Here is a 22,080-nt window from a genome sequence, read left to right as displayed (position 1 = left end):
ATGCTGTGATGTAGTGAAAATGCCATTATACAGAATTAGATAATATTTTTTAGAAAAATCTGCGATACAGTGAATCCACAATAAGTGAACCTAAGGGACTATACTGTATCTGTTCTGTAGTACGTAGTGAATGGTTCACAACAGTTTTTAATTCTCTTTGGAATTAAATAAGGTGCTTTTTCTGAGAATTATTTGGGTAATAATTGTTTCATAAAAGAGCTGTTTTACGGGAGGGGTGCAAAGAAAAAAAAGAGCTGTTTTAAACTTGTTTATCATCTCGGCTCTTGGACATTTGCAGGAGAGCAATTTGGAACCAGGAGGAAACTGGTAGATGAAGTTAGAAAAATGACAGGTTTAGTTATTTGCTGTAAACTTACTCTGAAAATGAACTGGTACCCATATTGGGTTAGCATCTTTAGGGGAATTGTGCTAAAATGAACTAATGAGTAGTGAGGTTAAATCATATTCAGATATGCCATTTACAGAAATTAAACTCAAGCACAGACAAATTACTGGAGAGTACAGAGGAAAGAAGGAAGAAACAGTGCTTCCTAGGTTGGAGGAAATGAGTCTAATAATTATTTTAGACCCTTAAAGCATTCTTAACTTTCTTTCATTTTATCCTGTAGTTTTGTTTTCTATTGTTTTTATAACCTCTTACCTTTAGAAAACATAAAACTGGATTTTTACTTTGTGAGTATTGAAAGTGTATCTGAATGTTGTAATAGAAATGAGGAAAGTCTTCAGTTGTAAATACTTAAAAACCTCACTAATAATAATGTCCACAACAGAAGTTCCTTGTTTCATGGCATGAAGTCCATAGACGGGCAGTATAGCATCTCAAGGAAAAAGGTATCGAGAATTTGGGTACCATTTTCCTTCCTGAGCCATCATCTTTATATATGGCATTTAACGTGTGATCACAAAATGGTTGTTTTACCTTTAGGCATTGTTTCCCCATTCCAGGTAGGAAGGAACAAAGGGCTTTCTTCTAGTAATATTTTCCCCTCCTCCTCCCCATGCACAGGACAGCATGCCTTTTACCAGAGGTCTCCATGTTTATCTCATTGGCCAGGACTTTGATTCATGGTCACCGTAGTTCAGGGGTGTAAAACTCATTTTCACCGCAGGCCACATCAGCCTCTCGGTTGCCTTCAACGGACCGAATATAATTTTAGGACTATAAATATAACTACTCCTTAACAGTTAAGTGAGAGCTTGGCGCTGCTGCCAGGTAGAAACAAGGTGGAGAGCCGGATTTGGCCCACAGGCCTTGTGTTCACCTTTGTGCCTTTGTTGAATGGAAAGCTGTGAGACCCAGGTGTTAGCTTTCCTGCTTCTATAGGATGAAGATAGATAAAAAGAGGACTGTTGAGTGAGCCATTCTACAAGGTTTGCCAAATGAAAAATACTTGCGTCTTAATTTCTGGTAAACATATATTTAGACCATTTGAAAAATTAGGTGGTGGTAGGAGGGTGAATGTGAAAAAGTTTTGTTAACCTTAATTATGTTCTAAACAAAGATAACTCCCATCTAATGATTTAATCAAAGCGATTACAAAAAATAAACTATTAAACCTTTTGTTGGAAGGCAAAGTTGAATAATCACCATAAAAAATCTACTTAGACTTGTTTTCATATTCTTTTGTGAAATATAATGAGACTTGCACACTCTTTACTCTTGGCACTCTTGGGTTCTCAGCCAAGTTGTTATAAGAATAGTGTATTTTAAGCTAATTTTTATTTTGTTCATCTGTTCACCCAGTACAACCTTTCTGCTGTGAGGACAGGATTCTGGCTCTGTGACAGGTGTCTTTTTTGGAGACCCTCCTTCAAAGAGCCCTGCTGCCTATAAAAAAGATAGGTAAGCCTTCTCTCCCAAGACTTTTTTTTTTTTGCCTTCCTTTAAAAAGTGCTTGTGTCATTCATTCCTCTGATTTTTATACCTTCATGGTTATCAGAGACATGGAAAATCCCCTTCAAATTTTTAAAAAATTATTTAAAAAAATTTAAATTATAGAACACTGTACTATCTAAAATGAATGGCAGCTGTCAATTTTTACCTGTCTTCCTTTAGCACATAAAAACTACCTACAGTACTGGTTGGTCTTGATTAAACTGCCCACAGCATATTTAAAAATAGTAAGCCAGAATCTTAAAAATAAATTCATGACAATTTGGAAACTAGCCTTTTCTTTTTGTTTTAAACTTACCTAGTTTTTTCCCCATACATTTTGTTAAAAGACAAGTTTTGGGAATATACAAAATGCTGTTGGAGTTACAGAAGATACTTTCTACCCAAAATACCATTTGAGTGATACTTAATATTATAGAATTTCAAAAAAAAGAATCTCTCTACTGATGAACTAAAGCTTGGGGAGAAATGGAAGATGTGACCTTGGGAATAGAAAGGAAAGTTGGACATGTGAACAGAGATGGGGAACAGGAAAGTACAGGGTAGCATTGACAAACTCTTGTGGTTGGTTGTGTCCAGAAGTAGAGGAATATGAGGTGAAGTTAGAGTAATGTACTTTGAAGCCAGACTGAGAACCCATGAGGTTGGACATTATTATGTGAACAGTAAAACCTTTGGGGATAGATTCATTATTCTCACTTATTCAAACAATTGTCTTATTTTGCCTGAGCACTTTGTTTTGTGGGGGAAAAAAGAGCGATACGGCCTCTGCCTTCCAGAAACTGATAGTCTACGTGTGAAAACGTACCACTTGTTCAGTAAGCATTTATTTATAGGTGTGTACAGGAGGAGAAACTGTTGAGATTCATGTACTTCCAGGTTTTGCATTTCATTTAGTTTTGACTCCATGAAAGAGTATATATCCACATTTTTGTACTTGGAGGATACAATAAAAATATAGTGGTTTTAAAAAATGTTTTCTCTGTATTACTCTTTCCAGAGCTTCTAATTCATGTACTTTTGGCTTCAGAATTCTCTATGTAGGACTACTGACTTAGACCCAAATTTGATTTTAAGGAATAGCTTTAGGAAACTTAATAATGAGTATACATCTACTTATGCTTATAAAAACTTAAAACTAAAAGCTATTGATGTAAACTTTATAATCTGAGAAATTATCCTATTGATTGCTGTAGCTGGTTCCTGTCCTTTCCTTATATATCTCCAATGATTCATACACTAGACCAGGAGTTGATAAATGGTGGCCTATATACCACATTAAGCCTAGGGACTAGTTTTTACAGCCTGCAAGCTGAGAATGGTTTTTCTACTTTTAAAATATTTGGAAAAAGCCAAAAAATTAAGCATAAGCAACAATGACCATACGTAGCCAGGAAAACCTAAAACATTCACTATCTGATAATTTATAGAAAAGATTTGATGACAGATGTAGACCATAAATCTACCTCTCACCTTATATGATTCGTAGTGAGGATAGTAAGCTCCGGGGCTCTTCAAAATACAGGTGCGAAGGCCGCACTCATGATGACTTGGTCTAATCTTTATTTCTTTATTTTTAATATATTTTATTGATTATGCTATTACAGTGTCCCATTTCCCCCCCTTCACTCCCCTCCACCCAGCACTGCTTCTGCCACCCGTATTCCTCCCCTTTAGTTCATGTCCATGTGTCATTCTTAAAGTTCTTTTGCTTCTACATTTCTCACACTATTCTTGCCCTCCCCGTTTTCTACCTATCATCTTTGCTACTTATTCTCTATACCTTTTCCCTCTCTCTCCTCCTCCCACTCCCCTGTTGCTAACCCTCCATGTGATCTCCATTTCTGTGGTTCTGGACCTGTTCTATTTTGTTTTTGTTTTAGGTGTGGTTAATAGTTGTGAGTTTGCTGTCATTTTACTATACATGTTTTTTATCTTCTTTTTCTTATATAAGTCCCTTTAGCATTTTATATATAATAAGGGCTTGGTGATGATGAACTCCTTTAACTTGACCTTATCTGAGAAGCACTTTATCTGCCCTTCCATTCTAAATGAAAGCTTTGCTAGATAGAGCAATCTTGGCTATAGGTCTTTGGATTTCATGACTTGGAATACTTCTTTCCAGCTCCTTCTTGCCTGCAAGGTCTCTTTTGAGAAATCAGTTGACAGTCTGATGGGAGCTCCTTTGTAGGTAACTGTCTCCTTATCTCTTGCTGCTTCTAGGATTCTCTTCTTCATTTTAATCTTGCCTAATGTAATTATGATGTGCCTTGGTGTGTTCTTCCTTGGGTCCACCTTCTTTGGGACTCTCTGAGCTTCCTGAACTTCCTGAACTTCCTGGAAGTCTATTTCCTTTGCCAGATTGGGGAAGTTCTCCTTTATTTTATTGTTCGTTCAGATAAGTTTTCCACTTGTTGTTCTTCCTCTTCCCCTTCTGGTACCCCTATAATTCAGATGTTGGAACATTTGAAGATGTCCTGGAGGGAGGTTCCTAAGCTTCTCCTCATTTTTTTGAATTCTTGTTTCTTCATTCTTTTCTGTTTGGTGATTTCTTTCTTCCTTCTGGTCCACTCCATTTATTTGAGTCCCAGTTTTCTTCCCACCACTATTGGTTCCCTTTGCATTTTCCTTTATTTCATTTAGTGTAGCCTTCATTTTTTCATCTACTTGGCGACCAAATTCAACCAATTCTGTGAGCATCTTGATCACCAGTGCTTTGAACTGTGTGTCTGATAGGTTGGCTATCTCTTCATCACTTAGTTGTATTATTTCTGGAGCTTAGATCTGTTGTTCCGTTTGGGCCTTTTTTTTTTGTCTTGTGTGTGTGTGTGTGTGTGTTTGTCTTGTCTTGTCGCACCTGTTGTGTAGTGAGGGTCAGAGGCAACCCAGGGCAGGGTAACCCAGCTGCTGGCTTGTGACGCTGTATGTGGGGGAGGGGTCAGAGAGGGAACAATGGCACTTGCTCTGCTCTCTGCCAGATTTCAGTCCCTTCCTCCGCTTCCCTCAAGCAAACCAGGCCTTTCTGGTGCTGATTCCCATGTGTGTGTGCTTGTGTATGTTCTAGGACCCTGTGGGTCTCTCCAACAAACTCTCCTGTGAGGCTGGGAGTCTCTCCCAGCACCTCAACCCCCACAAATATTTTCAATCAGTGTTTTGAGGCTTTATTTCCCCTTGCCTGGAGCCTTGGGTTGCTCCATCTGTCTTGCTCCCCAGTTTCACCTAGTTTATCTGAGCTTGAATGTGGGACCACTCTGTCTGACAGCTGTCTTGCCTGCCTCGCCCATCCACAATCTACCACCTCACTGAGTTTGCCCACTGCCATCCTGCGCCTGGGGTCTGCCAGCCACCACCTTTTTTGCTGCGCCTCTTTCTACCCTGCTGCCTGACTTTGCCCCTCCTACCAGTCTGGATAATGTGACTATTTTAACTCTTTGGTGTTTGGACTTCCATACAGTTCAGTTTTCTGACAGTTCTGGTTGTTATTTTGTTTCTAAATTGTTGTCTTTATTTTGATTGTGCGAGGAGGCACAATGTATCTACCTACGCCTCCATCTTGGCTGGAAGTCTTTATTTTTTTCTTGAATGTACACTCTATATAGCTAAGTTGTGCCAGAAGGCAGTGATATTAAAAATGAAGTTTGGCTAACTGCTTTTAATATTGTACAAAAACATGTTTATTTTAGTAAGCAGAGTGTTTCTAATGAAGCAGAAATTTGGGGTTGGAATAGATCGTTAAAGATTACCTAGTTTCCACAGGTCTTTTCCCATCTTAATTTTCAAAGTAATTGGGTAGGAAGTGCCAGTTTTAAGCTGGGCACTGGAGATCAAGTAACAAGACAGGGTCTCTACCCTTACACAGTTCATTTTACTTGGTAGGAGGGGAGAGGTCAAAGATTAGGAGAAAAAAGTACAGTAAAGTATAACTTAGCTAAAAAGGAGCTGTGGACAAGGTAATGTGGAAGATCAGAAGATAGAAGTATTTACCTCTTACAAGGAGAATGTGGGGAGCAAAGATTCAGATAGGGAAACTTCACAGGAGGTGACAATTTGATCTGAATCTTGAAGGATAAGCAGGAGAAATTGGCAAAGCAGAAGAAAGGTATTGGGAGAATACCATTTAAATCTAAAATTGGATCATACCAATTTTAGATTTAAAAACAGTGTTTTTTAAAGTAGGGGCCCATACAGAGTTTGGGGTTAAACTCAAAGACAGCCCTATACAGAGTTTGGTTGGCCTTTGTTGCTATTCTGTATTCTCTGTCAACATTTTTTTTTATTCTTTGTCATCATTAATAACATTTGTATGTAATGGGAAAAAAGTTTAACAATATGACATAAAAGTTACAGTATCACTGGCTTATTCCTGTAATTTAGTTCATTAGTTTCAACTCTGGCTTAAAGAAATATATAGGTAGACTAGTCATTTCTATAAGCAACTGATAAAATAGGAGGCACATTAGATTTAAGCAGAGATCTGGGATTTTAGTAGCTATAAGGCATTGGCTTACTTAATAATGAGAAACAGTTTGTCTTTGAGGTTTGTTTTTTGTTTTGTTCTCGTAGGTTATAAGATAATGGATATGAAAGCAGTGGTATACAAATTCATTTTTTTTCCTTTTAATTATATTTTTAACCACATCCTGGGTTCAGAATAAACCAGATCCTACAAATGATATAAAAGTGAACATGACAAGAAATTAAGTGGCTGCTTTATGTCAAACATTTTTGCAGTTGCTGGGGGTGCATAGGAGTAAGTAAGATAGTCGTGTGTTTTTTTCTGAAGGCAGTTGTCAGATACAGCCTTAAGAAACTTGTAATGTAGTGGGAAAACTATGTAAATAGCTACAGTCTAATAACAGTGCATATATTAAATGTGTATTTTCTCTGCTGCCTTATATGAATTTATGCATTTGATCCTCACAAATTCTTCAGCTGTAGCCATAGTTCATCAAATCTACAATGCATATAAGGTATCATTTTAATGTAAATTATAAAATGTACCCCAGTATCAGAGATACAAGGGTGGGAAAAGGGTATTAAATTTAGCCTAGTCTGGTCTAACCTTCATATTTTACAGATGAGGAAAGAGGCACAGGGAAGGATAATTTGCCTGAGAATGCAGAATTAGTCAGTGGAGGAGTTTGGACTTAAACCAGGAAGTTTGGCTCTAAAACCTGTGTTCTAATTCACTGCTTCACAATACCTGCCATAAAGTAGGTATAAATGAATTATAAGCCAAGTACTGTGGAACTATGGATTAATCAGATTGGTGGTATTATGAAAGATTTAGAGGAAGTGATTGATTGTTAAATTGGATTTAGAACCCTGAGTAAGATTTGCCTAAGGAGTGGGAAGAGAAATGAAAGTAATGAAGTTTTTTGAAAGTTCACGTAAAACTTAGGTGAGCGTGGTTTTACTTTCCTTCTCAGCTCTCCAGGGCCTCTTTCCATTACCTCTAAAATTCCAGATTATCCATGCTTGCTTTATCTGCCAAAAATTCTCCATAGTTACCTATTCCTTCTATACCTAATAACTTATTTTTAGGCTAGCTTTTGTGGTCATTTATTATTTGCAAGACCAAAGCATATGATATGAGTTAATCAGTTAGTTATCTGATTACCTCTCTGCTAGACACAAAACCTTTAGGTATAAGTATCTACCCAGTTTAGTTATTACACTTTGTAGCTTCTCATTCCCATACCAACATTTATCTAAAAAGATACTTTACTGAATTCTTACCTTTAATTTGTTACACAGTAATTTGTAACTTACTACTAAAGATAAGTGAAATTCATTAAATAACAATTTATTACAGGGGTTTGGATGTTGGGTTCAGTCTTATTTATCAGATCATAATGAAATAAGTGATGAATACTGGTTAGTTAACACAAGTGTCATTGAGTCTAGCTTCTTTTTATTCTATTTATTCTATAAATCTGCCTTGCTTTAAAAAGAACAAACTTTGTCCAGACTGGTGTAGCTCAGTGGATTGAGCACGGGCCTGTGAACCTGAGGATTGCAGTTCAATTCCCAGTCAGGGCACATGCCTGGGTTGCAGGCCAGTTCCCGGCAGGGGACCCCCGAGAGGCAACCATACATTGATATTTCTCTCCCTCTCTCCTTCTCTTCTCTTCTAAAGATAAATAAATAAAATCTTTTTTAAAAAAAGAACAAACTTTAAGTTATTGGAGGAAATTACATTTCCATAGTAAAAGAATTTCTTTACAAAAGAAAGCGCTCAAAATAGTAATAATAGCTAATAGTTACTCAGTATTTTCTATGTGCCAGGCACCATTAAAAGTACTTTTGCATATTAATGCATCTACTGCCCATAAAACCATAAGTACTTTTATTTTCCCTTTTTGTAAGTGAGGAACCTAGAGCTCAGAGATGTTCTAAGGTTAGAATTTGAAATCTGGAAGTTTACCTCCAGAGTCCACACTTATTCTGTATTTCTATAGTGCTTGTAATAGCATTTTTAGTCTTCTTGTTAATAGGTAATACACTAATGGTCTATTTAAAAACCTGTAGAACAGCCTTGGCTGGTGTGGCTCAGGGAATTGAGTGCCGGCATGTGAACCAAAGGGTCACCGGTTCTATTCCCAGTCAGGACACATGCCTGGGTTGCAGGCCAGGTCCCCAGCAGTGGGGCGTGCAAGAGGCAATCACACATAGATGTTTGTCTCCCTCCCTGGAGGGAGGGATATTTTCTCCCTCCTTCCCCCTCCCTGCTCTCTAAAATAAGTAAATAAAATCTTTTTAAAAAAGAACTAAAAATTTACTTATTTTTAGAGAGGTCAAAGGGAAGGAGAAGGAGGGAAACATCTATGTGTGGTTGCCTCTTGTGCGCCTCCCTGCTGGGGACCTGGCCTGCAGCCCAGGCATGTGCCCTGACTGGGATCGAACTGGTGACCCTTTGGTTCACAGGCCAACACATATCCATTGGGCCACATCAGCCCGGGCATGTACCTTTTAAAATTTTATGACAGACTTATACTCTGGCCTTAAGGCTGTGTAAGTATTTAGCTTATCCGATTCTAAAGATCTAATTTGAATGAGGGTAAAGTAGTAACGTTTATAAAGTTACTCCTTGCTCCACCTCTCCAACCCTTTCTGGAATGAGTTTCTTGTAAAATATTTGAATGTCTTACGGGTCCAGGTTTTATAACCTTTGAGTAATGAGTGATTTTTAATAGTGATGATTTTCTGTATATTAAGTTTATTGACAGAATGTAGAATTTTTAGTATTCCTTTTCAGACACTAGTGTGGTTCTTCATGAATTAGGTAGATGCTTAATAAACTTGAAACTTAAACTTCATCACAGAAAACTGATGAACCATTGACACCTTTCCAGCAACCATTACTATCTGGAACACTTCTGATAATTAGGAAATAAGTAAAAATGCTCTTTAAATGGAAAAACCCAGAGTAAAGTTCATATACTTTTACTTTTAGAAGTATGTCAGCCTCTTGACACCTCATAAGTGAACTTTTTAGTAGTGCTTAAGCTAAATAGGTTAGCAAGTTTCCAGCAGACATTATGTTATTGAGGTAATTCAGGGAGATACTAGGCATAGATAAGGAAGTATGTACAGTGATGGCAGTGGAGCAAGAGAAAAGACAAACACTAAAATCCAGTGAACTGTACTCAGAAATCTCCTGAGCCCATTTGATTTTGGGAACAGATTGATGTAATATACACTTCAACTTTTCTTAAGGCTAAATTCAATACAGTGTCTCTGTCCTTAAAAAAAAAAGGTTGAATTATGATGATAACCAGGACTTTGATGTAAAACATTTGGAGAAACATTCTATTAAAAGTGATTTGCAGTATTTTTGGTATATAAAGATGAGGTTTTAATTTATCTTGGGATATTTGCTTATATAGGATGCTTTTACCTTTGGAAATGTCAGTTAAATGAAGAATTAATATTTTCTAATTTCATAGACCCTAGTTGAGACAAAGTAACTATAAAACAGTTTTGTCATTTTAACCTATCCATATGTGTATTCTTTGCTTTTGTGTTATCAACTATCAGTTAATATTTAAGAACACAGGTTCTGGAGTCAGATCTATTTGAATCTCACGTTATTTCATTAATTATGTGGTTGTGCAGAAAAATAATCTCTCTGAGCTTTAGTTTTTTCATATATTCATAAATAGTAATTGAGCAACTACTGTGCACTTTGCACCATTTTAGGAGTAAAGAATACATCAGTGAACATGGTAAGTCAAAAAACAAAAAATCCCTCTCCTTTGGAACTTACATATGAGTTGGGAGAGACTGACAGTAAACAGAGCGTGTTAAATAGTACCTGTTTTAGAGTTTTTCAAGATTAAGTGGGGTGATACATATAAGTTTTCTGTCTAATAGTGTGGAAGAAATGTGGGCATCTGTTATTTTTAGTGTATTTAATCCTGACTTCACATGACTGGTCTTCTGTTGGCATAGAATTAAATTTGTTGGGTATATTAGTCATCTCAAAAATTGATAAATATCAATACTTTATTGGTGATATTGAATACATTAGTTTTCTCTAATATTGTGAAGGAGTATAGGGGACTAAAGAGATAGCAGTTAATCTCATCATGTATGTACTTTGTTTTCCTTTACAACAGCCACCAAAAAAGGCATCTAAAAGAGAAAAACCTAAACAGAAAGCCACTTCTAAAAGTAAAAAAGCTGTAAAAAATGCTAATGTGAAAAAGGCAGATAGCAGCACCACCAAGAAGAATCAAAACAGTTCCAAAAAAGGTATGTTAGAAATTACACATTTTCAGCAACTTTAAAGATATCACATATGCGGTAACATAGTCTGTAATTGTTTAGAATATAGGTAAACTGAGAAGAACATTGGGGGGGGGAGTAGTATGCCCATTTTTTATGGTTTATAATTTATCAGAATTGACAAATTTCAATGTATGTTTTATAGGTGTAATAATTTATAGTGGTGATTTATACTTTCTAAAATCTAATACAGTACCCTTTGAGAATCTGATGAATACTCATAGAATTTTTCCCAGTCTAACTTGCATGCTAGTTTACTATACAAGAAAAAAATTTTTTTCATGTGTAATTAAATATTTTACTTTTAGAAAGTGAATCTGAGGACAGTTCAGATGATGAACCTTTAATTAAAAAATTGAAGAAACCTCCTACGGATGAAGAGTTAAAGGAAACAGTAAAGAAATTATTGGCCAGTGCTAACTTGGAGGAAGTTACAATGAAGCAGATTTGCAAAAAGGTAATTGGACAGATACTTAGATCACTTTTCTTTTATTTGAAAAATTCTTTCATCCATCCTTCAGTTTGAAGCCAGATTCTTTAATGCGTTCATTCATTGAACACATATTGACTCTGAACTACCACATTCCAGGCACCCTGTTATAGGAGCTGTAATAGCTATATTAAATAAAAGTAAAAATCAAAGCCTCTGTTCTTTGGAGTCATTTCATAAATAGGCAGGAGAATGTATACTGTGAATAAAGTGCTATATTCCAAACTGCACAGGAAACTTCCTTTTCCTGATCTGGAAACCGTTTTGTTGGTGCATCCTTAGATTATGTTAGTTTTACAAAGCAAAATCTCAGGGACCACCTCATTGTCAATGTCACTGTAATAAATGAAGTGTTACAGATTAGGTTCTTAGCTCAGACTCCTGTGAAGTTCTCATGCTGCTCAGGAAATGAAATGACCTAGTCTTGAATATAATTCTATGCCCCACCTCCATATTGGGAGATTTTAGAATCTAGTTTCTTATGGTAAAATGGAATTAAAAATTGCAGTGTATCAAAGATGAACTATCTATACTTTTTAAAGGCATTTGTCTTTTTTTTTTAAAATTCATTAAGCATTTACTGAATCTGTGCTACCATTTAGGCCCTGGGACAGATGTTAGAAGTAGAGCTAGAGAAGATATTACTTCACTTTAGGGGGCTTACAGTCCCGTGGAACTGAAAGATAACCATTCTAGTAGTTAGAGGACAGGGTATGAGAGCCCTGTTGGAAGAGTGGAGGAGGTGCTACTACTGCGTGGTGAACGAAAAGGGCCTCCTTGGGGCTGGGATGGAAGGAAGGGCTCGGGGAAATCTAGAAAATCACCTTGAAAGATATCTTAGAGCATTAGCTGTTCCATTTAATTGAGAAACAGTTGACACATTTATAAAATGACACATAATGACTGTGGGAAATAGTAATTAGTTTAATTTGGCTAAAGACTAGAGTTGGAAGAAGTCGTCATAGAAGTTAGAGAAAATACTAGAGCTTTGCAGTTCTAAACTATACCATATCACAGAGTTTGGTTTTCTTCCTGAAACAGGGAATTGGGAGGTTGGGTAGGTTGTTGAGAGCTATTTGAGATGCCATCTCAATCAGGTTTTTATTTTTTAGAGTCATCCTAGACATAGCAAGGACAGGCTGATAAAGAATGAGGTGAGAGATAAGCAACTCATTCCTTCTCAGAGTCAGAGTTACAAGATTGCCATACCCAAGTCAGAAATCAAGAGAGCCATATCACAGGTGTTTTCATGTGGGTATAAGGCTTTGGTGTATTAATTATAATAGGGAACAGGACAAAAGGTGTACTTTTTGAGGAAAAGATGAGTTTCATTGTAGAAATTTTGAGATGAGGTGCTTGGAACATTTAAGTGGGAGAAATTCTGAACATTAATTCTCCAAGTTCTGAGAGAAACCAAAAAAAGAGTAAACATGGCCTTTAAACAAATGAAAACATGATTAACCTTCCCTAGTAATGAGGAAGATAGAAATTAAAAGGGAATTTTGTTGCTTATTAGCATGACAAATGATGAGGAATTAATACTTTTCATGGTTGGCCAGGATGTAGGGAAACATTCTCAAGATTTTAAGATTAACAGCTTTCAAGAACAATTAGGTAGTATCTTAAAATTTAAATTGCTAATAACCTTTAATCTACCAATTCCATTTCTAGGCAAATGCCCTTTAACCTAACAATTCCATCTCTTAAGTCTCTATCCTAAAGACATAGTCACATCTGCACAAAATGATTGTGGTAATCTTTGGCATGTCTAATATTGAAAAAATGAATACCACTTAAATGGCCTCAATAGGAAAGTGGTTAAACTGGTAACCACATCCTGGTAACCACGTATGTTTGGAATACTGTGTAGCAGTCCAAGAGAACATGCAAAATCCTTACAGCTATTGTCAAAATTTTAAAACAGAATATTACCTCATGTAAATACAGAAAACTGTATTGCTATTTCTACATTTGTATAAAATCATTTTTAAGGAAGGTCTGGAATAATACACAAGCTGATAAATGGTTTCCTTAGAGGGAAGAAATCGACGAGGGCAGAGTAGAGGGAAACTACTTCTGTCCCTTTGAATGGTCTTGTGAGTACACTGTTGTAATTTTATAAAGGGATTATCCATAATATGGAGAGGTCAGGTGAGGAGGACTTGAAGGGTTTATTTGGGCTTGGCAGTTAGGAGATTATAGTTCATCACTGAAGAGCAGTTTTAATGGATGGTAAATGAATAGTGAAGAAGGTGAATGAATTAAAGCTTCTATTTGAAGCATCATTCTTTTTTTTTAAAGATTTTATTTATTTAACTTTAGAGGAGGAGAGAGGGAGAGAAATATCGATGTATGGTTGCCTCTTATGAGTCCCCTGCTGGGAACCGGCCTGCAACCCAGGCATGTGCCCTGACTGGGAATCGAACCGCAATCATGTGGTTCGCAGGCCCGCGCTCAATCCTCTGAGCTACACCAACCAGGGCTGAAGCATCATTCTTTAGAAGTGAAATAATAGCTAGATGGGGGTGAATGTAACTTGGTAAAATATTTTTTAAGAAAGTACAAGCATGTGTTAAGCTAAGGGACAGTGCTGGGAAAGAAGCAGCTGAAGATGCAAGAGAGTTAAGGAACGGCTCTCTGCAGAGGGAAAGAAAATGAGGAGTTGATGAGTCCAGGTACCGATAAACTGGAAGGAAAGTGGTATCAGAAAGTTGAAGGAATGAAAATGCCATAGACAGCAATTGCTGGGGAGGCTTTGACGTTGAATATCACAGACTTAAAATGGGATCAGTTTTTTCAAAATTGTCAAATTTTTCCACAGCAATCAATCATAGCAAAGTTAGACCAGTTGAGGTTTGGAGTTTTGTACAGAATGAACAAGGGGCAAACAATTAGTAAAGTAAATAATTGACTATATTTGTAGGGATTGGCAAACTGCAGCTTGTGGGCCAAATCCATCATTTTATGGTTTTTGTGTTATAACACAGCCATACCCGATCATTTAAGTATTATCTATGGCAGCTTTCATGCTACAGTGGCGTAATTGATGTGACAAAATGTGTCACTTGGAAAAGCCAAAACCATGTCATATTCTGGTCCTTCACAGAAAAGTGTGCTGACTTTGAACTATGTATACCACAGGAGTGAAGTTGACAGGATGCATATGGAGTCAGGACTAGAAGTTACTGAGAAGTAAAGCAGCAAGCATCGAGTTGATACAAGAGGGAAATTTGGAGTAAGATTTTAGGAGTAGAGCACTCCTGAGTCCTCTCAAAGATTTAGCTTTGGGGAGGGGATTGAGCAATGAGTGAAGTGTGAAGTGCACCACAGTTCAAGTTGAATTGTAAGCAGTTGGCTCATACAACAGAAGAAAGTAAGAGTATCTCTAAAAAATACCTAACAGATAATCTGCCAATAGAAAGAATTCGGTCCACTTAGTTAAGATCTGTCTAGATGTTTTCCTTACCCATGTTGTTCATTCAACTGATAGTCCCAGTTTAAAACACTGAGAATGTTTGCATGCTAGTTTATTATCTGCTCTATATACAGTATTATTAAAACTACTCATTTGCAATGGAATTCTCTATGAGTACTGTTAGAATATACATGCAGCTTTTGTATATAATATTTTTTATCCAAAATAGAGCATTGTTGAGTTTTTAAATTTTTAGCATTGTTTTTTCTTTTCACTACAGGTATATGAAAATTACCCTGCTTATGATTTAACTGAAAGAAAAGGTTTCATAAAAACAACTGTGAAAGAGGTAAATGATCCATCATTTCTAAAAGTTTCTAACTTCAATAATTTTGGACATATGAGACAAAAGAAATATATATTAAATATTGCTTATTTTTCAAAATGTATGACTAGCCCTGGCTGGGTAGCTAGCTCAGTCAGTTAGAGTGTTCTGATTCGCCAAGGTTGTGGGTTCCATCCCTGGTCAGGATACATAAAAGAATCAACCAGTGAATGTACAGGAAAATGACACAACCAATCAGTCTCTTTCTTCCTCCCTCTCTCTCTCCCCCCTCACTCCTCCCCCTTCCCTCCCATCCTCCTCCCAGTCCTCTAAAATCAGTAAATTTTAAAAATCATTAAAAATACATGACTGAATATCGCATCTCATCCTCAAATTTCCTCAAAATAGATGGGGAAAGATGTTTCTTTTCATTCCCATTTTAGAGCTTAGAAATAAAGCCTGCACTACAGTGACAGAACCTGACCTCAGGAGAAAAAGAAATGTGGGCTCTGTCTACTGGGCATGTCAGAGGCATTCACACAACTACTTGGGCACATGTTTCTGTCCACAAGTCAAAAGCAGGAGAAAAATTGACACAGCTGTAGTCTATATTGATCTCAACTGATTTCCCGAGGTCACAATAGTAAAATAAAGTTTAAAAATGAAAAAAGGTTTTATAACTTGTTGTGTACCTAATACTGCATGCTAGGGTATGGGAAAATAATGTTTCTCTTTCATTACAGCTAATTTCTTGAGATAGAGGACAGAGACAGATGCCTTGTTCCATGGACTTAAAGATCTGATTTATACCATTATACCAGCAAAGAGAATGTATTTCCTTTTATAAATCCTTGCAAGCATTGTGTTGATAGAATTTTCTGATTTTTTTTTTGTCTTGAGTCTTACGTAAATTTGAGTTTGCCATTTTGAATAGCATTTCTGTGCAGTTTTTAGTTTAAAATTTTGCATGGCAGTTATTGTTCCTGCTTTTATAGTTGTATTTTGTACATTTTGGGTTTCTTTATATAAGGTTCATAGATTCTTGAACTGTTGTAGTTTTCAGTGCAGTTAATATTAGCTTGTTTAGGACATACTTTTAATTCAAGTAGAACAGAAACTATTATAACTGGCACTTATACATGCAGAGACCAGTGCAGTATTTAGTATATGAAATATTTTGAATACAACACATCTGTCAGTGTAAAAAGTCAGTGGCAGTGCATTCATCATATAAAGAATATACAACTTCAGCTGTCCAGATACTAAATTGGAAGTTCTTCCTGCATGTATATATATGTCAATTGGTCAGCATGACAAAAGCAACAGATGTTATTTTTATATTTTCAAAAACAAATTTGTTGTATATAAATTTTTTAAAATTTTCTTTTGTGCAGATCAATTTTTAAACACACATAGGTAGGTATCTGTACAGTTATAAATTGTGATAATGTCATTGTTCAGCCAGATGGTATCACGGAGCAGTAAAAGTCAGACTTCAGAGAAGAAAACACTTGAACAGATAATTCTCTGCTTTGCCTGAAAAGTGCCATCAGTTTGTAGTTTTAGTGTCGACTCTGCAACAGTGTCTGTGGATGTATTTTATATTGACAGCCCAAAATCAGAACTTCAGAAATTTGGAAGAGTGGGATTAAGTACAAGAACATGAGGCTCATTATATATGTCTGATTTTTATTAACTGCTTTTGCCTATATAAAATGCTGGTATTCACAGGAAACCTGGACCTTTCTAATTATGATAAAAAGTACCCAGTGTTAATGCCAGAAGATAATGTGTAGGCAGGAGTGGGTATCTCTGACAAAGCATTTCTCAAAAGTGATAATAGACTTGTTTTTACATCAAAGAAATTTAATGTGTTTGTGGAATTAGAGCTGTTGGTGTTTGGCTAATCAGGAATCTAGGTGATGGACATGTAGACCACACCTGAATGAAACTAATTTGTTTTTTAAATTGTCTTTCTTGGTTTATTAAGTAAATCTTTGAATTTTAAAATAAAACATGCTGCTTATGAGAGAATTAGGTCTTTGATAAACCAGTCGAGTGTTTAAAATAAAAATATGTTTGCATCATAGAACAGAAATAGTAAAAATATGTTGACTGTTAATAGGTATTTTCACAGTTTTGACTTGTTTCTTGATAAAGTTGTTAAAACATTAAAAAAAAGGTACACCTCATACAGATGAGTGGAATAAACTAAATGAGACCTAAGGATTTGCCTTTGATTTTAAATATTTAATTCTTATAAACTTTGTCAATAAAAGTAAACTTTGTCAATAAAAGTAATAAACAATGCTTTTTGTCTCTTGCATTTCATGCCTTAACTGCTGTTTTTATAGCATTTCCCCTCTACATGAGGATTTTAGAACATGGGTTTTTAAATGTATTTAGCCCCATAGCCTATACAGAGCATTTTTCAGTGATAACTGACCACTTTTACTATTCTTGAATAAATACACTACAAAGAAATCGCCTAGGAAAATTAGAAGTGATTCACAAAAGTTCAGTAAGTAAACAGTTATTTACTTTCTGAACATGTACTTGAAAGGAGATAAATAGTAATGCCTAAAAAGGTATAAAGAGGGTTTGGAGGTGAATGCATTGAGTTGGTGGGTGTGAAAGTTCATGATGAAGATATTAACTATTTACTAATACTACAATGCAGACTGTATTTGAAAAACAAGTCTAATTTTTATTAAGTAGTTTTACACAAGTAGCTGTTCACAATCTGCAGTTAAAACATTGTATATTCACAGCTGCTTAATTACAAAATCTTCAGAACAACGAAAAACATATTCAAAGAAACTCAAGAATTTAAAAGAAAAGTACCGAGGTTCCTTAAACAAAACATCAGTTGTAGACACTTGAGGTGAGAAATGAGGATTTTTTTTTAAACACACATCTACCGTACTTTATTAAGTAGGTTTTTCCTTTGTAACACAAGTTGAAGTGCCCAAAGACTAAAGTAACAATTTACTGGGAACCATTTCAAACATACAGTATTTTGCATCTATCACTTAACACATACTATTCTTTAAATGTTTTAATACGTAACACTTTAAAGCGGAATACTTCCCAAGTAGTACCAACAAGTTTGTCTCATCAGATAACTCAAATATCAACATTTCCCTGTGTTAACTCAAACTAACATACTATATTTTTCTTTCATTTGTATCATACTTTGATGGAGAGGGAAGTATGTCTTAAGTTCACCACACATTCTTTGCATATGATACTTTATAAGTTGACTTTAAATTTTAAAAATACCTAATATTTTGAAAAGTGGCTCTAACCCCCTTTTTAAAGCAGACCAATATAACTAAAAAAAAATATTCAAAGACTTCAAAACAAAAGCACTTAATTAAGTTATCTATGTTTTTACCCATAAACAAATTTCTTGGCAAGATAAGCACATCCTGAAGACCCTGAAACCAGTGTCTGTTTTAAATATTTTTTTGGTCATGAGTGAAAACATCTGCCATGTTCTCAGGCTTTTACAATATGGCTTATAAAATATAACATTTACCAAGAGATCACAGTTTTCCAGTGGACCTGCCTATGGAATATTGAAACATAATACTGTGAAAAGTTTTCGTATAGCTGAATCAGTTATTTTAGAGGTTCTTATTCTGACAAGATATTTTTGCTAGTAGTTGCCAAAATTAAGGCTATTTAAAGTGTGCCATCCGCCCAAAGTTGGCTCAAGGAAAAACAGCCCTTATAGTTTACATCTAAAGTATGAAGACCACACTCTACCCCATTTTCAATGGTACAAACCTGTACTGTTTAAGGATTGAAAATTTTTCTTTTGCCAATGAGTACATGGATCTAAAATGTTTTGTCACAAAAAAGATACCTGAATTTAAGTTTCTTTTGAATACCCAATAGAAAGTATAATATAAAATAGTCTAGAAGTTTCATTTATTTTTGCCTGAAGAGTTTGTGCTCTATCCAGAAAGGAAAGATTTCTATCTAAATTTTAACTAAAAGCTCAACATTGGAGCTATATAAAAACCTTAAGGCTCATTGGCAAAGACAGTGATTAAACTGTCAGAAGAAAAATACATGGCTGTATCTGTTTGTTTGTCTTAAGTGATTTCTGCTTAATTGGCTTGGTTTCTTAGTGTGTGAAAACTGACTAGCCAAACAAAAAGTCAATTTTAAAAAATTTCCAACCATTGAAGAATCATATCCCAGGTCTTAGTTTAAGGTTATATTCTGTCTTACTCTGAAATCCAGATTTAGCACTAGTTAGACTTGTGGAAAATGTAATTAAATATAAGTGCTTAGAAAATGATTTTTTGGGCTAATGCTTTCAGTGTGGTAACATGGGTTTACATTATTAGACCACCTTGGAAACATTTCAATGTTGTTATCTAAAGAGGGTTTTGTTGTTTGATTTTATGAACGTGAGGTTTATGTGTTTCAAACTTTCCCACTTGGAATACCAAAGAAAGCTGGGTCCAGGCAAATTCTATTTAAAATGCCGCAATCTTGCTTGCTTCTCGAACACCACTCAAATACGCCCCTGTAACAGTTTGTGGGAAATGTCTGTTCGTTGCCTGTAAAAAATAATTGCATAATATGAGATCATGTATCAGGAATTCAGGTGATATGAAAGGTAATATAAGCTTACCCTTTCTCTGATCGTCCTAATGAAGACCAGTGCCCCTTCTATGTGCTCATGTTAACAGTACTCACCCATCTTAGCCCTTGACCTTTTCTGGTTATCTTCCCTGCTTTGCCAAATGCATTCATTCTACAATTTATTCAGCACTCCTGTAAAGTACTGTTTGGCATTCGTAAGATACTTAAATATGCCAGAATTGAAGTATCTGGAATTACAGTGACTAAGTCATAGGGCTTCTCCTCAGACAAGTAATCTAGCTGTTCAATCAGCAATGAATGAAACAAGCACACAAAGTGAATCACAGTTCACCTGCAATGTGTTTTGCTAGATGGGTAGAACAAAAGGATAGAGCTGAGCCCTGGCTAGTGTAGCTCAGTGGATTGAGCGCGGGCCTGCGAACCACACGATCACGGTTTGATCCCCAGTCAGGGCACATGCCTGGGTTGCAGGCCAGTTCCCAGCCGGGGACCCACAGGAGGCAACCACACATTGATACTTCTTCCCTTTCCCTCTAAAGATAAATGATACTTCTTCCCTTTCCCTCTAAAGTAGGCTTGGGATGTGACTGGGAAAGAGTAGCTGAATGGAGTGAACAGGTCATAGAAAATGGAGGAGAAGAAACAAAGTTCATGTGAACTGCTTTACGTTCTATGTCACCTAAAATGATGGCTGGGGTGGAAGGGAGGTGATGTGGATTCTAGATACGACAAAAACTTCAATAAGCAAATCAGGTCTGCAGGAATACACAATTATAGTAGGACAAAGAGACATTGATCGAGACCACAAAGAAGTGAGTTTTATAAGAAAGTAACAACTAGCAAAGCAGAAAGGTTCTACACTCTGCTCATGACCTAGGGCACAGTAACAGCCGTCTGTTGGAAGCAGGTGACAGCGGTTGCCTGGCACGCAGCCATCATGCTCTGTTCCTACCAAGCTGGCTCTTCATAGGCCAAAGAGTAATCAAAGATTGCTGGGTTTTCATTATTTCCTTTTTAAAAGATTTTATTTAGTTATTTTTAGAAAGGGGGGGAAAGAGAGAGAGAAACATTCATGTGTGATCGGTTGTCTCTTGCATGACCCCAACCAGGGATCTGGCCTCCAACCCAGGCATGTGCCCCACCTGGGACTCAGAACGGCAACCTTTCAGTTCACAGGCCAGCACTCAAACCACTGACCCACACCAGCCAGGGTGCTGCATTTTCAATATTGTCTTTTATGGTCATTTAAAAATTAAGAGAAAAAAGTAAAAACATTAACTCTTTAAAGAAAGCTAGGAGACCCTGGTAATCCCAAACTATAATGTACAAATTATGAAATGAAAGACTGCTGAGAATTCACTTTACCCTGCTAAATCTGGGGAGTAGGACAGGAGGGGGTGATAACAAAAACAAGCCAATTCACTTCAAAGAATCCTTAAAAAATCTCCGTGACTGGGGACATCAGGAACCATGAAGGCAGAGATTGGGCATGAGTAAAAATGCAATTAAAGACTAAAGAGCTTTTGGGTCCCTCACTTGGTTCTCCACTGCCACCCACTCCACCCCTCCAGGGAATCTGAAGGAGAGAGTATGGGTAAGGTGCCAAACAAAATGGGGATTAATTAACATCTTCATAAATACGAAAGGCTTCTGGCTTCCACAAGGCCAGGAACTGAGCTTTTCGCCACACAAATGGCAGCAACTACATGTTCCCACAGAAAAGAGCTATAGACACTGATTGGAGGATTCAACCACTGGGTGGTGAGCTTACCAGAGCTTTCAGTTGGCTTTTTTAAAATGACTCACTCAGAAAAATTAAAAATAAAAACACGTAACTCAAATCTGAGCAGTCAAGGGCTGGTTATTTGGACATGTAAGACATACAGGCTAAAGGAGATAAAAATAGGAACTCTGAGGAGTCATGCAAGAAACAATTACAAAGCAAGAAGAGGAAGCTGCCAAAAAGAGATAGAATGAAGTGCTCATAAAGTAACAGCCAAAATTGTAAGTCATTGTAAAGTTTGGAAAATCTTCCCACCACAAAACTAGAGTAAAAAGGTGAATAATAGCAAAGAAAATAAAGTTAGACAATGTAAGAATTCCAATATATGTAATAGGTGATCAGAAATTTTAAAAAAGTAAAATCTAGGGCTGAAGGACACAAGTTTCTAGAGGTAGGAAATAAAAAAATGGTATAGAAAGGATTGGAAATCAGCAGATCAATTCTCAACAAAAGCAAACTAAGAAGAAAGGCCACTTTGCACCCATTAGGATGGCTGTTATCAAAAACAGTGTTGCTGAGAATGTGCAGAAATTTGAATCTTGTGCCCTGTTGGTGGGAATGGAAAACAGTTGCTATGGAAAACAGTGTTGTAGCTCCTTGAAAATTTAAAAATAGTATCAGTATATGATCCGGCAAGGTCTCTGCTGGGTAAATGCCCAAAAGAAGTAAAAGGTTCTTGAAGAGAGAACTGCACACCCATGTTCACAGCAGCATTGTTCACCATAGCCAAAAGGTGGAA

At 36.4% G+C, this 22,080-nt stretch overlaps 2 protein-coding genes across 8 annotated transcripts in view; one reads left to right on the top strand and one right to left on the bottom strand.

The window, feature by feature from the left end:
* Positions 1–17,217, top strand: part of DEK (DEK proto-oncogene) — a 32,381-nt gene extending 15,164 nt beyond the window's left edge. For both annotated transcript variants that reach the window (XM_037037881.1, XM_037037882.1), the window contains exons 8-11: positions 10,537–10,672; positions 11,014–11,162; positions 14,891–14,959; positions 15,679–17,217. In XM_037037881.1, the coding sequence (XP_036893776.1) occupies positions 10,537–10,672; positions 11,014–11,162; positions 14,891–14,959; positions 15,679–15,690 (366 nt within the window). In that variant the 3' untranslated portion in view covers positions 15,691–17,217. The remainder of the gene's footprint in view (positions 1–10,536; positions 10,673–11,013; positions 11,163–14,890; positions 14,960–15,678) is intronic.
* Positions 17,218–17,843: 626 nt separating this feature from the next.
* The window catches only part of KDM1B (lysine demethylase 1B), a 51,699-nt gene continuing 47,462 nt past the window's right edge, over positions 17,844–22,080 (bottom strand). For all 6 annotated transcript variants that reach the window (XM_037037995.1, XM_037037998.1, XM_037037996.1 and 3 more), the window contains one exon: positions 17,844–19,512. In XM_037037995.1, the coding sequence (XP_036893890.1) occupies positions 19,429–19,512 (84 nt within the window). In that variant the 3' untranslated portion in view covers positions 17,844–19,428. The remainder of the gene's footprint in view (positions 19,513–22,080) is intronic.

The sequence above is a fragment of the Sturnira hondurensis genome, unplaced genomic scaffold (assembly GCF_014824575.4).
Source record: "Sturnira hondurensis isolate 20B ecotype Veracruz unplaced genomic scaffold, ASM1482457v3 Scaffold0023817, whole genome shotgun sequence".
In the NCBI taxonomy this organism is placed as follows: domain Eukaryota; kingdom Metazoa; phylum Chordata; class Mammalia; order Chiroptera; family Phyllostomidae; genus Sturnira; species Sturnira hondurensis.
Note: the sequence above shows the minus strand (reverse complement) of the source record. Positions and strands in the feature narration are given on the sequence as shown.